Source organism: Monodelphis domestica, chromosome 1 (assembly GCF_027887165.1).
Source record: "Monodelphis domestica isolate mMonDom1 chromosome 1, mMonDom1.pri, whole genome shotgun sequence".
In the NCBI taxonomy this organism is placed as follows: domain Eukaryota; kingdom Metazoa; phylum Chordata; class Mammalia; order Didelphimorphia; family Didelphidae; genus Monodelphis; species Monodelphis domestica.
In genome coordinates, this window is record NC_077227.1 from 474153505 (window position 1) to 474171770 (window position 18266).

Sequence of the window (18266 nt, forward strand, 5' to 3'; positions counted from 1 at the left end):
GTGAAAGCTCCCAAGTTATTTTAAATTGCATTTCTCTTATTCTTTTGATATATTACATGGCTTCTAATGGTCATTTATAATTTGTAATTGTACTCTTGAAATTGTTTTTCCTTTATTTTTTTTTTAGAATTAGAATTTATTCCTGTTCTTTTGAATATTTTAGTGTTACAGGTCATTAGTTTGAAAATATTCCTATTTTAAAAATACAAAATTAACTTAGATTTATTTTGGAAATTTTCCTAGCCTCTATGCAATGGGAAGAAAAACTATGGTTAGAAATGGCCAGTCATGATTGTATAACAACATGATGGTATGGTGAAAGTATATAGAGTATTAGTTTGGAAATTGGGAAACCTTTATTCCTCTGTGTCTGAAATTTCCCAATGTTTACAATAAGAGCCTTGAATTAGGTCAGGAGTGTTTTACCTTTTTGCCATGAGCTTATAGACAGTGATAAAGTGTTTAATATCCCTTCCAGGAATATTTTTTACTTGCATGAAATGAAATACAAAGGACTACATAGGGAACCAATTATTGAAGTAATATTAGGAAAAAAAAGTTTAAAGCACATAGTCCTGACATTAAGAATCCCTGGAATAGAGACTAATATTCCTGTCTTGCTCTAATCCTAAATTGTTCATGGGGGTGAGGGACTGCGGAGGGGTCCAAACCTATAGGAAATCACTGCTAAGAATAAAGAAGTTATTATTCTTCTCTTAGGATGCCTTGATTTATAGTCATTAGGAAAAGGAAGGATCCTTTATTTAATTAAGAGTTGGTGTTTTATTTTTAAGGAAGTACTTTCTTGTGACTAATATGATGTTAAAAATACATATTTATAGTCTCAGAGATGTGGAGGTACCCCTTGCTTCATTGGCAAATGGTTCAGTGCATAAATTCCAAATATAGGTCTAGACTTCTTTTGAGCCTCCACTTGAAGGAATTGCTCTGTAAACTGTCAAGTTATTAATGAAAGAAAGAAAAGATAAGCCATCAGTACCATGAGACTGAAAGTAAACCTCTTTCTTCTCTTTTTTTTTCTTCTTTCTCTAGCTTCCTCTTCTCTCTTCCCTCTTTCTGTCTTTACTGTTCTCCTCCCAAGTAATTAAAGGGTCAGAACATTTTTGGCACTTATGTGGTCTTAGCCATAATATTTTATCATACCACAGAGGTGACTTTGGAGTCTTGGAATCTTTTGCCAGTGGAACAGTTCTGGTTGGTCTTTTCTAGCTGGAAGGACTTTGAATATAGGTTGTGTAGCAGACTCCATGCTTTTCATTCAGGGACTAAACTTGAGATATTCATCACCACATTGGTTGTGGAGTGATGAGTTTTTGATAGCAGCAATCCTTAAAGTCCATTTATTAAAGTTAGTTTATCCTCATTTCTTGAGGAAGTACTGTCTCTATGTGTCATCATTCAAAGCATGAGTTTATTGGTTGTGTTTTTTTTTTTAATTATGTTGCCATAATTCTTTAATGTTAAAGGACTTTAAAACCTTATGCTCTTCTGATAATTTGGGGTTTTCTCATGGCCGAGAAATTAAAACACTTTAGATTCATGGTTCATATTGAGACTTATCTTTCAGTGTATTCTCTCCTGACTATCTCCTTAACCCATCACAGCCATGTTTGTCTTTGTGCCTTTGTCCAGGCTGTCTGTACCTCTTTTACTCCAAAATAGCTCTTTTAAAAAAAAAATCTTTATCTTGAAACTGAAATATGGATTACAATGCAGAAGAGCAGCAAGGGCTAAGAAATGGGGATTAAATGATATTCATGTCCAAGGTCTCAAAACTAGGAAGTGTCTGAGGTCATATTTGAACCCAGGATCACCTCCCATCTCCAGACCTGGCTCTTTATCCAATGAGCTACTTGGCTACTCCCCTCAAATAACTTAATGTGATCAATTTGAGGCAGGGAAGAACACTTCTAAGGAAAATTTCAACTTGTAGTTGAAAAATGGGGAACTATCTGTAACTGAAAAGAGTTTGGAATTAGAAATAAGTGAAATTACTGAAGGACACAGAGGAAATGGTTTCGAATAAAATCTTGAGGACAGGGAGCACCTAGTTTTGGGTTTGAGATGAAGGTGACCAAATAAAGAGAGATGAATGGTTTACAGAGTTTGGAATAGCCCCAAGATTAGAAGGTCTAGAGTTAGTAGCATTGGAAGTTAGAAGGGGACTGACTTCTCTAGAGGAAGGAGTGATTCTGGCACAAATAAGGAGAGTGAGAATAGGGCAAAGTTAAATGAGATTAGGTAATGAGGTCATCACTGGTGGCATTGAAAAGAGTGGTTTCCTTTTAGTTGAGAGTCTTAGCCTGAATTCTTCAGTTGCCAGTGCTCCTTTCTTTACCACCCCAATGACATAAATTTGAGTTTATTTTTCTTTGCACATATTTTTTCTCCCCGAATAGAATGTAATCTTAAGGACAAGAACTGTTTCATTTTTGTATTGTCTCCAGTCCATGGCACAAGTTGGCTTGAAAAAAACCCTTGTGTTCTCTCTTACTCTCCCCCCCCCCCCAAATAAAAATAAAAATAAAAAGAGTGTTTGCCCAGAGTCACACAGCTAGGAAGTGACTGAGGCCAGACTTGAATGAACCCAGAACCTCCCATCTCCACATTTGATTCTCACTGAGCCACCTAGCTGCGTGTGCGCCGCCCCCCCCCCCCCCCCCCCCCCAAAAGTTGTTCTTTTGAAAGGAAGTGGACATACTCTGTGCTTCCCCTGCAGTGCCTAGGACACAGGAAAGGTACCCAAGAGATGGCAGCAGAATCTCAAGAAAGGAAGATGGGGATCATATGTTTCAATAAGCCCCAAATTTGAAGTACCACCATAGTTCCTGGGGCAGTCTCCTTTACTGTTTGAGTCCTAGTAACTAACCTAGTGTTGCACTCATAGCCAGCAGAGGAGTTGTGCTGGGGATCCCATTGTCACTATGTGAGATGCACTTGAAGTTTGGGGTCTTTTGCTTAGAATATAATCTTTCTTTATTGTAATGATGGGGCAGGGAGCTTGAATTATGTAAGGGTCCTGGAAGCATTTGTTCATATCCATTCTGAGAAAAAGATGTCTTCTCCTGTCTGAACTCGACCTCCATATCAATCACTTGAATGTTTCCTAGTTCTCATAGATGTGACCACCCACAACAGCAGGTTAGGAAAGCACAGTGGTTTTGTTGTTGTTGTTGTTGTTTTGTTTTTTAAATTGTAGCTGCTTTGGAATCTACTTTTGTTTTTGAAGTCAGAGAATAAGATGGGTAGGAAAGGGGAAAAGGGAAAAGGGGAAGGAGGATGCAAGAAATATGGAGCACCTTTCCAGATGAGCTACAACTCGATTTTAGAGTATTTTTAGCCACTGGCTGTATTCAGCACATGGTAAAAGCAGAAATAGAATGTGGATTTTTGTTGTTGTTGCTCTGCTGGATCTGACAGTCTCTGGTTTTGCTTTAAAAAAAAAAAAACACAACAGGGTTTTGGGGTAGGGGTAAGAAAGAGGAAAAAAAGAGCATGTGGGAAGCAAACAACTTCTGCTGTTTAAAAAATCATCCTGATGTACATCGTTGTAAATTGGGAATTATTTCTGTTGGTGAAAATTCTTTATGTAAATGTCACTGCGTATCAGCATTACAAAGTACTTCTCGTTTGCATATATAATCATGTCATGCTGTACAGGGGAGTGAAGGGGGGAGGGGTAATTATGTTTTAAAATATCATCTTGATTGTTTTTCTTCTCTGTGCAGGCTTGGTAATGCTTCGGTTTTAAAGATCCTGTATCCCTCTTAGTTGCTGATTAGTCCCTGTCCCTTTGCTTAAGTAGACATAATTAATATAGTAAATGCCACTGAAGTCGGGAAATGTCCCAGTTGGGTCTTCCCAGTTCGGATGGTGTGATCAGAAGCAGGGATTTTGCTCCTTTAAAATAAATGTGAATTTGAGTATGTTTTCTGAGGTAATCCACAAGTCTATACTTAAAATGGACACATAGATAGATTTAGACAGATGGATAGATGGACAGATGGATGGATGTATTTATCACTCCTATATGCTAATAACCAATAATCATATCTTTTGTTCAGGTGTATACTTCATAAAAGACTTTGATTTGGTATTTGCAGAGACATTAGTTGGTTTTGAAATGGAAAAGAGAATCCATAGCACCAGGGATTCAACAGAAAGATAATACTAAGGCATCAAACATTTATTAAACACTTACTGTGTACTAGATACAATGTGAAAAGCTACCAAAAAAAGGCAAAAGCAGCCCTTGCCCTCATAGAGGACATTGTAATGGGGGTGGGGGGAAACTACGTGGAAACAACTGTTTATTGAAACACAGAGGAATTACGCTTCCCATGTTATCCTAGGCTATGAAATAGGAGAATTAATACAGTGATATCCTCATGAAAGATATTCACCAGAAACACTGATTTGTCTGACATTCAGGAAATCTGCTGTCTGGTCCTGGGATAGGCTATTGTTCTGTGCTCTAGTTTATGCAAAAGAGATTAAGGGCAGAAACCCAGGGATTTAATTTCTAAAGAGCTTCCCATGTAAGCCTTAGGGTCTCTGTAAATTAAGTAATAGATATTTATTAAGCCCCTACTATGTGAAAGACTGTGATGGGCACTAGGAATGTAGACAAAAATGAAGATCATCTCCTTATCATCATGGAATTCAGAACTGGACCATAGTCTCTTCTACCCTGAACTTCATCCAGGCATACTTTTAACTGACGCTCATACTGAAGACCGATGGATGTCTGAGAATTTTGGCCTGAATGCACACATATAAAAACATTCTCCTGGGTGGGGCAGCTTGAAAAATAATCGTGTGTGTGTGTGTGTGTGTGTGTGTGTGTGTGTGTGTGTGTGTGTGTAAAAGGTTAGCAATGGGGGAGGAGAGGAGGCAATGTATTTTGGACATAGGGGATCATTATGTGATTATGGGGAAGTGTGGTAGGAGATGAGTAACCCGTCTGAAAATAGACAGTATAGGTTTTTTGTAACGTTCAAGGCATGGCGAAGAGAAATGCGATGTAAGAAAGATAGGTAAAGCACTTTGTAGAGTTTGCTTAATAATTAGTATTTAATTCTTGAAGCAAAAGGAAGCCACTAAAATTTTAGGGCAGTGACACGGGCATATCTTATTTCTTAACATTTTGGTAGCTATATGAAGAATGATAAGGCTGTTAGGTGATAGGCAGGTGATAGGTAGAGTTCTAGGCCTGAAGTCAACTCATGTTTCTCAGTTCAAATTTGACCTCGGACACTTAGTAGGTGTGACCTTGGGTAGGTCCCTTGACTATGTTAGCTTCAGTTTCTTCGTCTGTATAGTGTGCAGGAGAAGAAACGGCAAATCAGTCTAGACTTTGCTAAGAAAACCCTAAAGGGAATTGTGAAGAGTCACACACAACTGAGAAATTACTGAAACAACATCATGAAGAATGATTTGGAGAAATAGGGAGACTGGAAGCAGAGAGACAAAATAGGAAGCTGTTTACAAAGCCTAATGTAGGAAGATGGTCTTTTTCTGAATGAGTAACAGGTGAAACCACAGAAGTCAAGAAGGCTGATAGAGGGAAAGGTCACTCCTCCACTTACCATTAGTGATCTGATGTTCAAATAACTACCCAAAGGAAGATGGAATGACTTTGGCCTTGTTATCCAAGCTCATCCTTTCCCTGCGGATTCTAGACTGCAAGCAAGAAAATGATAATAATAATTATTAGTATTTACTTTTTGTCATTGTTCTTTTCAATCACATCCATTTCTTTGCCATCCCATTTAGTGTTTTCTTGGTCAAGATTTTGGAGAGGTTTGCCATTTCCTTCTCTAGCTCACAGATGAGGAAAATGAGGTAAATAGGATTAAGTGAATTGTCATACCATACCATTAACCAGGTTTGAACTCAGGAATATAGTCTTTCTGGTTATTTCAGACCCAGTAATCTATCCACTGTACCCCCTAGCTGCCCTCAATAATATTTGTATTAGCATTAAAAAAAACAAAACAAATCCTAACCCTCTGTCTTAGAATCAAGTTATACTAAGTATTGGTTCTAAGGCAGAAGGTTTGGGCAATTAGGTGTAAGTGGCTTGTCCATGATTACACAGCTTGGAAGTATCTTGAAGCCACATTTGAACCCAGGATCTCCCATCTCCAAACCTAACTGTCCACTGAGCCACCTAACTGCCGTTACAATGCATGTTATCTTATTTGATCCCCTTAACAACTTGGGGAGGTAGGTACTACTATTATCTCTATTTTACAGATGAAGAAACTAAAACATGCCGAAGTCATTGCCTTCAATCATAATTTCACAACTAGTGTCCAAGGTCAAATTTGAGCCAAGGTCTTTCTAACTATAGGTCTATCAAGCTGTCCACTGTACCACCTAAATGCTTCTTTTGCCCTTTCCTGTAGAAAGCCTATCCTAATCTCTACTTTCACCATTAAATTCGAACACACCTCCCTTTCCCTCTCTTTTCATTTTTCTGTTTACATGTCAATTCCTCATCTTTCCCCTACCTGGTAGAATATAAGCTTCTTAATAGGATCTATTTTTTCCTTTTGTCTTGTGCCTTGCACATAGGTAAGGTCTAACCCACAACTTCCTAGTTCAGTGCCTTGTACTATATGATTTCATTGAGATACAATAATGGTGTCCAGCTCATATTGTCACTGGGCCATTAAACGCTATAAGAATACCTACTGGTAGCATATTTTGACTAAGAAAACTACATGTTAACATTATCCATATTCTGTTGTGTATATATATTTTTTTTGGTCAAGTGACTTGCCCAGGGTCACACAGCTAGGAAGTGGCTGAGGTCAAATTTGAACCTAGGACCTCCCATCTTTAGGCCTGGTTCTCAATCCACTGAGCTACCCAGCTGCCCCCATTTTTTTTTAACCCATACCTTCTATCTTGGAATCAATACTGGGTATTGATTCCAAGGCAGAAGAGTGATAAGGGCTAGGCAATGGGGGTCAAGTGACTTGCCCAAGGTCACACAGCTGGGAAGTGTCTGAGGCCAGATTTGAACCCAGGACCTCCTGTCTCTAGGTCTGGCTCTCAATCTGCTGAGCCACCCAGATGCGCGCCGCGGCCGCCCCCCCCCCCCCCCCCCCCACACACACACACACACACTTTAATCAGGTTTGTGGCTTGGGAATGTTGCAAGTTATGTATATATTAATCAGTTCAATACGATACACAATATTCTACTTCTGTAGTTCCTTCTGAAAAAGGAAGGGAGGAGATGCCTTTTCTTATTTCTTTTGTGGCCAAGTTTGGTTGTCATCAAAATTACACAGATCAATTTGAATTTTCACTCATTCCTCACCAATACGAATTTTTGTTCATACATTTTTATTTTTTAAATCATCTGCATTTCTCACTGTATCCCCCCACCTCCCAATTTTATGTAAATGTCATTTTGTAGCTCTTCCAAAGAATCATTCCTTACAACAATTAAAAATGAAAAGCGAGTTTTATGAAATGAAGCGACAGACATATCAAAAAACCTGACATGATAAAGAAAGAAGGGGACTGACCTTTTCTTATCTCTTCTTTGAGACCAGAATTGACATGTTTTTCTTTGTTTGTTTCACTTACCTGGTCTTTAGCCATTATGCATATTGTTTTCTTAGTTTGCTTTTTTTCAATTTTACATTCATTCTTCCCTTACCTTATAACCCAGAGTCTTAAAACAATTGTTTTGCTTATAATAGGCACTTTTCTAAGTGTTTAATGGATCATGTTGAAAAGAGTTTTAAGTGATTGATCCATAACACCTGAGATTTGAACCTACATCTTTCTGCTTCAAGTCTCTTACATATAAATATGGGGCACTTAATAAATGCTCATTGGATTTGATTGTCTAAGGCTCCCAAATTCATATACTTGGTTGTACCAGGTTAATTATCACTACCTCCTCCTGACTTGCAGAGTCATTGAGTTCATGAATCACTGAATTGTATAATGACAGGTGAATGCTGAAAAGGAAGCTTTTTGCAAAAAATCTGAAGCCAATTCCCTCTTTCAAAAACTATATTCAAGTCTATGATCATTAGCCTTTAAACCTCAGAGGAAGTTTTAGATAACCATTGTTATCCCAAAACAAATTTTCCCCCTTCTACCTATACCACAGTCCAGTTTCCTTCTTTTCCCCTAATTTGTAACAGGACCATGATCTACATCGTTTATCTCCCTGGTCAGAGGCTCCAGATGTCCTCTTGGAATGTACTCTAGGAATCTCCATACTCCATTTTCTCATAGCTAATCAGTAATTCTTTCCATAATGTGACAACTTTCTTTGTAGGCTTCTAGTGAAGCACAACCCACCAGCTATAATTATTGGTAACATTTTACTAACATCCATCATAATCCTGCTTTTTTTTCCCCCCTATGAATGCAACAGCTTGATAAACCAAATCATGCATCTTGAATTGTGGGTGTGGATGCACTCTGCCAAACCATCCACATCCTTAACCTTTGCTTCCTTATGACCCAGTGACAGACTTAACCAAGATGTTTGCCAGGGCGAGAACTCAGTCTGTATTAAGATCAAGGCATGAGATAGTGATATCTACTGTCTTGTGGTAAGATTAGGCTATTTATTGTTCTGCTTCCTATCTTATGCAAAGAAGATGAAAGCCAGTGCTAGAATGAATTCAGCCAATGGCAAAGTTGAGGGACAGTAATCAAAATAAGGCAAGTAACTTATTTTATGTAGGCTTATACAAAGTATAAGGCTTATTCAGTTAAATATATCATTGGTATGCTATTTGCCTACTTGATTACAGGGTGTGAGACAGAAGGGAACTGCTAGGGTGGGAATGTGTCTTGATAAGTATGGGAGGGGGTTATTGGGAGGTTATCCCAAAAAAGTAAAAGCATTTCCTATTGAGAAACAATCTTATTTGGGATTGGAGATGAGGAGAGGTTCAAAACTAGTATGTCATGATTGATTCCTTACCTGTGCCACAGGAATAGGAACTGGACCTCTGATTTCTGGGGTAAAATAATCTCACGTGGGGAACTGTTCTAATGCAGGACTGCCACTTTTTTGGGACTGAAAATCTTCCTTGATGACCAAGAGCCCCAATTAACTTACCTAGAGTCATAGAGTCAGTGTGTCAGAAGCAGGATTTGAATCCTGATGCCCCTGGCATTGAGAGGCCAGTTTTCTACTGCACCATACTGCCTCTTATCTTCTGCCACATAGACAACAAATGGCAAAGGGGATTGGAGATTGGAGTGGTGTGTAGGGCTTGACGGTGCTCAGAGGAAGATTTTTAGAGGATGAAGTGGTTGAGCTGGGTCTTGAGGAATAAATAATTATACTCATTTTTTATATAATAATGTAGAAGCTTACAGAACATTTTCCTTACAGTAGCCCTGCAAAGATAGATTGTATATATGTTCTTATCTCTAGTTTGGATAGCCTCATACATTTATAGCTGCAAGAAACTGTTAATGGTCATCTAGTTTGACTTCCCTTCCTTTTTTTTTTTAAACCCATACCTTCCATCTAAGAATCAATACTGTGTAATTGTTCCAAGGTAGAATAGTAGTAAGTGCTAGACAATGGAGGATAAGGAACTTTCCCAATGCCTGGCTTTCAATCCACTGTGCCACCTAGTTGCCTCCCTCTCCCATTTTACAGATGAGAAAACTGAGAGTGAAAAAATTGTGGTTTGATTATGGCCACAACATAGTAAAATGTCAAAACCAAGACCTAAATCTAGGTCTTCTACCTTACAACTTAGGCACTTGTCAATTTAATAAATAATAGTAGTGGTTGGATATATGCAGAAGGGAGAGGATGATTATTTATAAGTGATGAGAATAAGTCTTATAAACTAAGGTAGAAAGGTGGAAATGAGCAGATAAAGAGATGCTGCATCAGAATACACCCAGCCCTGGTAGAGAAAGTGGCGTATGTTGTGAATCAGCTGGCACCTCTGGCCAGGGAACCAGAAGGAAGTCTTCAAGGAGATCTTGGTTATGTGGCAAAGTAGGCAGAGAGAAAGATCCAAAACTTTATCAGAGGCTTAAAACTAGGGACCACAGACTAGTTGAAGGTGGGCTTTGCTTTGATATTTCTGCTGCTTTTCAAAATTTACCTGTTATCTTCAAGATGATACGGAGTAAAAATAGCAGTTACTCATTGACAGTGGCTATTTGTATATGCATCATTTATTATTTAATTACCTTTTGGCTTTTTACCATTTCATCATTCTTTGATGTAGCACTCTGCCACCCTAACACAATACTAACAAAGAAAAACAGTTGAATGAAATCAAAGGTGAAACCACCATTTCCCACCAAAGTAACACCCTTCCCCTACTGCCACTCCATCTAACCTGCTGGCTCATAATTCTAAAGCTAGAAGAGACCTCATAGGTAGGTCATTTAGTCAAGTCTTTTGTTTTAGTGAAATGGAAGCCAATATTTCTTGCCCATAGGTCACAGTTATATGATGTAGAACTGAGATTTGAACTTGGCTTGGCTTCTTTGACTCTTGAATCCTTTTCCCTTTCCACTACATCTAGTAGTTATCCCTCTAGATGGGAATATTCCTTCATCTGTTCTCTGGGATCAAGATTATTTGTTAAATTTATTGGTGTTGCTTTTTAGTGTTTTAATATATTTGTATTTTTGAATGGCTTAAAAAAAAACCCTTGTAAATATCCAGAAAAGATAAGTGCAAGGGGGGGGAGGGGACAAAGAAATCATTGCTGTTCTTCTGTTGGACTTTTGGAATTTTCTCTTTTCAAATAATGCAGGAGGAACTAATTCAATCACTTGTATTTGGAATTTTGTTTTCAGCCTTTTTTATTGGTTCATGTTTGTTAAGAAAGATAGTATGTAATGAGACAGCATTCTGGGGAGGGGGGCAGAGGAGGAGCCATTCATCTGTTGGGCTACTTAACCTCTCTTGCTTCAGTTCTACACCATCCACTAGCTCCTTGCAAGGGATTGTTATGACAGCTTTTTTTTCCTAGACTAGCTCAGTTGCAGCCAATCTAGCCCATTAGAGAGATGGCTTGAAGCAGAGGCAGGAAGACATGTATTGGGTGGAGGAAGGAAGGAAGAATGGAGCGGCAGGCATGCTTTCCTGGCATTGAAGAGGAGAGGAATGGTAACCTTGAGCCAGCCAGTTGAACATTCGTTCGTTGATTTAATTTGCCACAGTTAAATTCAATCAGTGTGTAATAAAAATGGCAACATTAATGATGGTAAGCCTTCATTTTTCTCAGTATTACCCAAAGTTGTCTTTATTGAGCATTTATTTACACTGAATTCAGATCTTTGTATGGACATTGTGGATGGACATAAAGATTAGGTAGCTAAATGGCATAGAGTTTTAGAATGCTAGACTTGTATAGTGAGGAAGATCTGTGTTCATGTCCTCTCTCAGACACTTAGAGGCTATGTGACCCTGGCAGGTGTCTCACTATCAGTTTGCTCATTTATAAAGGAGTATCCTAGTGGTGTCTGCCTTCAAAAATTCTGCAGTTCTCTAAAATGCTGGCTATTGGTATGTTCTGGAAAGATCTGATCATGTCATTGAGGAGCCACAACTCAAGTTGGGAAAGACCAGATTTTCACAGCATACAATTAGAAAACAGTACAAAATGGGATAAGGGAGATGAAGATAGCTTAGGAATATCATAAAGGCTTAAAAAAGGGACAGTGGGAGGTCAAATTCAACTGACTAAAGTTTAAACCACCCCCTTAAAATTCCCTAAACCAAGGTTCGCTTGGATATTTTTTATTCAATAATGATTTTTTTCCTGCGACAGATTACTTTTCTGTGGGCCAGCTATCATTTCTTGAGCCAATGGCTTTGGAGCCCAAGTGTAAAGATCTCTCAATTGAGCTCTAGTTCTAGCTCTGTCTTCAGATTCTGCTTTTGGACGAGGCCTCTCTGCTTTAGATTCTCAACCTTTAGAAACAGAGAGGAGGGCTGAGCTAATTCCCATTTTGCCTCCTTTACAGTGTTGTAAAAACCACATGAGGGTAGAGGGATGAAAGCTTTTTGTGAACTGCTAAAACGACCACATCAAAGATATTCCTAAAATTATTTTTTTTTCCACTGCATTAGATTCTGAAAGCACACCAGGCTAACCCAAGAAAATTTATTTCTTTTCATCCCCAGTGCAAGAAAAACCAGAGCAGATTCCGCTGGAGAGCCGCTCTTGTGTCCTGATTCGAAGAGACTTGGTAGCCCTTCCTGCCAGCCTCATCAGCCAAATTGGGTACCGTTGCCACCCTAAGCTCTACTCAGAGGGTGACCCTGGCGAGAAGCTGGAACTTGTTGCAGGTAATACCTTGGAAGGTTTCTATCTGTGTCCCACCTATTCCACCCTCACTCAGCCCCCATACCCTCAAAAATGCTAAGCAGAGGAGGAGAACCAAATCCTCCCTGTAATTTTAGATTGCGTGCAAATGTCCTTTCTTTTTCTTTTTCTCTTCAGAGCAGTGAACAATGTACTCATCACCAATCAGTCAAAAAAAAAAAATAAAAAAGAAAGGATAGAACATCTTAAATTTCCCTTAATTTCCTTTTAGAAGAATGTGTCATTAAGAGAAGTTATTCAATTGAATTAATTTAGCATTTTAATTGAATTCCCCCGGCTTGTATTCTTCCTGATTGGTACGGGCTGCATCACAATTGTATTTTAATTTAGGTTGCAGACAAAAACATGTTGTGTATTTTTATGATTCTTTCCCCCCACCCCCTACCCCAACTTCTAAGTGTCAAATTACTGCATTCTGGGTAATGGTTTTAGGTTTTGTAATAGCAAAGGCAGATTGAGAAATTTGATTTCTTTTAAGAAAACTAACAATAATTTGATCTAAAAGTATATTAGCACTTTGCCCAGAATGATCTTGTTTTTTGTGTTTGAAATAGTTTTCTCTTTTAAAGTTGGATAGACATGATGGATTCAGTGGTCATCTGGATCTTTATGGTCTTTTGATGGAAGATCATCCATATAACTCTTTCACATTTGAAAACTTGTCTGTGTTAAAGCCATTTTTAAAATGATTTCCCCCCCTTCTGTACTGTCAGAAGTGTCAATGGGTGGTGACTGCTCAGATTCCCCTCCAAAAAAAAGAAAAGAAATAGATTTTTTTCATCCCTTAAGTAGCTGGGCAGGTTGGTAGTTTCTTCTGATTTGTTAGGAAATTTTCTCCTTCATCCAGATTAGCAATTCTTAAATAGTCTAGGACTGTCAGAAGACAACCTGGAAGGCTGAAAAAGCAGATAACTTGCCCAAGGACACATAGCTAGCAGGCCATGATACTGAGGGGTTTTATGTTGCTCTTTTTAGCTTTGGGCCAATTTCCAACATATCTCAATCCAACTACCATTTCAAATGTTCTGTAGATATTAAAGGCACTGATTTTCCTGTGGGAATTTTCATCCTGGACTAGTTTACAGTTTGTGAAGTTTTTTTTTTCTTCTTACAAATGGAAAGTCTCGTGCAAATGATTTTTTTTTTCACAAGAACAGTTAATTGACCAGCATTTTGTCTTGATGTATAATGTATATTTATTGTGTTTGTATCTTTAAATAAAGATTACTCTGTGCTATACCTGATTGGGTCAACTGGTCTGAGCTGGAAAGATCTTGGTTACCAAAGAAACCACAGCAAGCTTCTCATTTTTAATGCCTAGTTATTGGGGGGGGGGGGGCGGTATCATACACATACGAGGTTTATCTAGTGAAAGGTTTTTCTTTCTTTCTTTTTTCTTTTTTTTTTAGTAGCACCATTTCAGAGAGATGTTCTCACCACCTAGGATTTTTCACACTATAATCAATTATGAAAACTTTGTCATTTCCTTCAGGGAGCACTTTAACCATAGTTAAAGTAGATAATAGTGAAGAGTCTCCAAGTTCCAGTATGGTGTAGTAGGGGTTGTATAGAAGAAAGAGAGTCAAAGCCAGGAGGGTAGGATCACCAGGCTCTTCACAACAGTTCCACTGCCTACCATTTTTACCCTACTTTTACCCTGAATGTTCTTGCCACTTATTCTTGCCTAAAGAGGAAAAAATCAAAATGCTCATCTTCTATGAAGTGTTTTTTTCCCACTTCTGTTTGTGAGGCTCTAGTCCCTCGTGATCTCAGTGCTGGTCAGATTATTTGAGTACAAGACAGATTTAAGGACATGCTTAGATAATTTAATGTTAGATTTTAGGGATTGCTAACAAGTAAAATGTAAAGTCAGCTATTAGTTGCGTCACAGCTAATATCTATGGAATGAAAATATCCATTAGTTATTAATTTATCATATAACATCTCTATTAGTGATGATTCTCATTTTCACATTTGATATATGATTAGTGAGAGACTAGATATGTAATCTAGAAATAGTAGATGGAAGAGAGCATATTCAAAACAGTTCCATTAACTTTCATAACCACTAGTTTTAAAGAAAGCAGAGATTAGCTGCCATCAGTTGGCTCAGTTGGATAGAGAGGCAGACTTAGAGGTCCTGAGTTCAAGTCTAGCCTCAGACACTAGTTATGTGACCCTGGACCCCAGTTACTTTGTCCTTACTCACTCTTCTGCCTTAGAACCAATACACAGTATTGATTCTAAGACAGAAGATATGGGAAAAAAGGTGGGAGGGAGGGAAGGAAGGAAGGAAGGAAGGATGGCAGAAGGAACAGTAAGAGCAAGTGTACTTTCTTTTGGTTGTGTATATGCTTGTGACCATTTAGGACAGTTAAGAGCCCCCCAGATTTTCTACATTGATGCTCAAGTAGAACCTTTGGTAGAATTTAAAGTTCAGGAGAGAGGCTAAGAGTTCAAATTTGGAAATGTCAATATGAGCATACACAGAGATGCAGCCATGGAAAGGTTGATTTGTAGGAGAGAAGAGATAGAAAAGGAACACATCCACAAATCAGGGCTTTGGTAGGGATGGCATGACTAGGAAGAAAAGTTGACAAAGGAGACCAAGAAATAAGAGTCATCAGAGATGGTAAATGAAATAAGCACACAGATGTTATCTGCAAGATTTGTTCATGGTCACTGACAGATCCCTGGAAAAATTTGTACAATTTATATTTCTTATGGTTAATATAGGCTGGAAATATCAATGGTCTCCAAGTGGATTTATCATGATAGACCCAGACTGATTGAACACAGCTGAGAGGTGTTAGGTTAGTGTTCTGGAGGGTGATTAGGTCCATTCCTCAAACCATCTGGCAGTGATTTCAAGTCCATGGGGTCTTAGGGCCTGGCCTGAGGAACCATATTTGATGAGTTGTTCTGATATCCTATATATGACATCATGCATTGGTGCTAATAGTGAATGTCTGTGGGGTGAACCATTTTCCCCCCTCCCTCCCCCCTCTTATAATTTTATCTTTTTGTAAGGGAGTATCTTTTGTTTTTAAACCCATGCCTTCCATCTTAGAATCAATACTGGATATTGGTTCTAAAGCAGAAGAGCTGAATGGGTTAGACAGTGGGGATTAAGTGACTTGCCCAGGGTCACACAGCTGGGAAGTGTCTGAGGCCACATTTGAACCTAGGACCTCCCGTCTCTGGGCCTGACTCTCAATCCACTGATCCTCCCAGTTGCCCCCCAGATATCCTTCTTTAAGATTGTTACCACACACAGACACACTCTTTAACTCAACTCTACAACAAATGAATGGTCAACAATAACATTCCCATATTGTCCATGTCCAAAACATATATTTTATTGTTAAGCCAGTTCCTATATGATCTCCCATTAAGAGGTGGTAGGTAACATGCTTCACTGCAAGTCCTGGAATTATGGTCAATTATTCTATTGATTAGATCCCCTAAGTTTTTCTAAAATGTTTTTCTTTACATTATTGCTGAAATTGTAACTCTTGTGGTGCTGCCTACTGTATTCTGCATCAGTTCAAAATTGTTCTCTTTCAACACATCATTCTCAGTGCTATAATTTGTTTAGTCACTTTTCAATTGATGGAGATTTCTGTAGTTTCCAGTTCTTTACCATTGCAAAAAGAGCCAGCAGTCTATATCAATAAATCTCTCAATGTGGAAAAGCTTTCTTTACTATATCTCACTCCAAAATTCACATTTTAAACAACTGTGTCTTGACCTCCATTCAAGGGAACACCACTATGGCTCAATAGGTTATGACCCTGAAGGACTAAGTCTGAGGGTTCTTATGTTCTGATTGGCTACAGGCTCTGGAGTCTACATTACACGGGGTCAGCTGATGAACTGTCACCTCTGTGCCGGTGTGAAGCACAAAGTCTTGCTGAGGCGTCTTCTTGCTACGTTCTTTGATCGGTATGTCCTTGAGAAGATGAGCAATGCCTAGTGTTTGAGCCTTTCTATTAATGGTTTCCTTTTTCCCCTCCACTTGTTTTCTATAACACTGTTTTCAGTGTTTTAGAATAATTCTTTCCCTCTATATTTTCATTTAGTACAGGTCTTCTTTTTTTTCCCCCCTTTCTTTCAACTGTTGCTTATCTAAGAATTTAGAATCTCAGAATCCTGGCTCTGGATGCTTCTACCTCAGCTCGACATTTTTCAGGACTGGGAATTGAGATCTACAGAGAAGGGATCATTTGCCCTATATCAGTGATGTTTCCAAATAGAATCCAATGCCTTTTGGAGACATTGACTTAACACCCACAAAATATCTATGTTTTAAAATTTTATTTTGTTAAGCATTTTCCAATTACATTTAATTTGGTTTTGGAGGATTAGGAGTTTGACACTCCTATCATAGAGCATTTATATCTGTGAGTGGCAAAGCTAGGACTAGAATTCAAATGTCCTTATGTCCAGCACTCCCCAAGATTATGTACAACAAATGGTTAATATCAAACCAGCTTCTTTTGTCACTTAGAGTCAGCTGTATTCATCTTGCCAGCTTTATTCAGGGTAAACTCAGGGAATGGCCAACCTAACTTTAATATTAGCCAAAGTGAATTCTGATTGGGAAGGTAAATCTGTAGAGAAGTAATCCCTATAGGAAGCATTTGAACATTGAATTGAAGCATTGAATATTTGCCTGACTTTGGCAGTGATCTTTTTTACCCCTCTTTTTACTCCTCTTTGTGGATAACAAATAATGAATTGATTATAATACAGTTTGTTGGTTTGGGATTTTAGTCTTAAGTCTTTTTTTTAAGTCTTAAGAGAATTTTCTACCTCCTTTTTCCTCCTCTCACCTGCAGGAATACACTAGCCAACAGTTGTGGGACTGGAATTCGTTCTTCTACAAGTGATCCCAGTCGGAAACCTTTGGACAGCAGAGTTCTTAATGCCGTGAAATGTAAGGTCCAAGACTCATAGGAGAAAGTGGGGGGCACTGGAGGCAGTTACAAGTATCCAAAACAAAGAGGGTAAAAAGCCCAAACTTGAACATATACCTCCTTGTCATGGATTTATGCATTAGAGCATAAATATATATCTTCTGTTTGATCTGAGTTCCTAAGGATTTGGGTTTTTTGACTCTTTCCCCTTAGAAACTCCATAAGAAGATCCCACTTAGAAGGTACTCCTGTAGCAAACAGCTTTTAGGACCCTCTTCCAACATATGTCTTCCTTTCTTTGGTGGTAGTGGTGAAGGGGGTTTTCCTTTGTGGTAATAGTGAGTTGAAGGCTTTGCAAAGCTCTTGGGCTCTAAATGGTGTATGCATGCCTCAGTCTGGCCTCTTGGTGACTGATCAATTGGGGCTGCTGATGATCCAGTTCCCTGGAATGAGGCTTTTCCGGGGAGTGTGTGAAGCATTCATTTTCTGCAAGTGGGCGGAACAGGATAAAGGAGCAGTCTCCAGAATGAGGTCTCAAGGTGTTAACTTTTTTGGTGGGTTTCCAAGCTTGATGATTTCAGCTGCAAAACTATTTTAATATGTGAAATAGATTTAATTTCCTTTTTGAACCAACCCCCCTATTTACATTTTGTGGCTATTTTAAGTCTTTGCCATCTGCTCGGCCATCTTCTCTCTCATTCCTGGACTGGGATAATCTAAAGGCAGCAGCAGCGAGCGGCCTTTCTGGGTGGTAGACTGCCTTCTTTTCTGCTCACCCTCCTCCCTGCCTACTTGGAGATAAGAAGTTGGTATGGGTCAGCCAGTTTACTCCATCTCCTTTTTTCTTTTTCCCCCATTTATCTTACATTATTTTTTTCCCAGGCAGAATAGCTAATATACACTCCTTAATCTTTTTTTTTAATTAATGACTAAACATTTTTAAAATTTATTCATTTATTTGGTTTTG

At 38.6% G+C, this 18266-nt stretch overlaps 1 protein-coding gene across 7 annotated transcripts in view; it reads left to right on the forward strand.

Moving 5' to 3' along the window:
- Positions 1 to 18266, forward strand: part of NACC2 (NACC family member 2) — a 131951-nt gene that overhangs the window by 104621 nt on the left and 9064 nt on the right. For all 7 annotated transcript variants that reach the window (XM_001366326.4, XM_056812705.1, XM_056812704.1 and 4 more), the window contains 3 exons: positions 12179 to 12343; positions 16220 to 16325; positions 17222 to 17319. In XM_001366326.4, coding sequence (XP_001366363.2) covers positions 12179 to 12343; positions 16220 to 16325; positions 17222 to 17319 — 369 coding nt within the window. The remainder of the gene's footprint in view (positions 1 to 12178; positions 12344 to 16219; positions 16326 to 17221; positions 17320 to 18266) is intronic.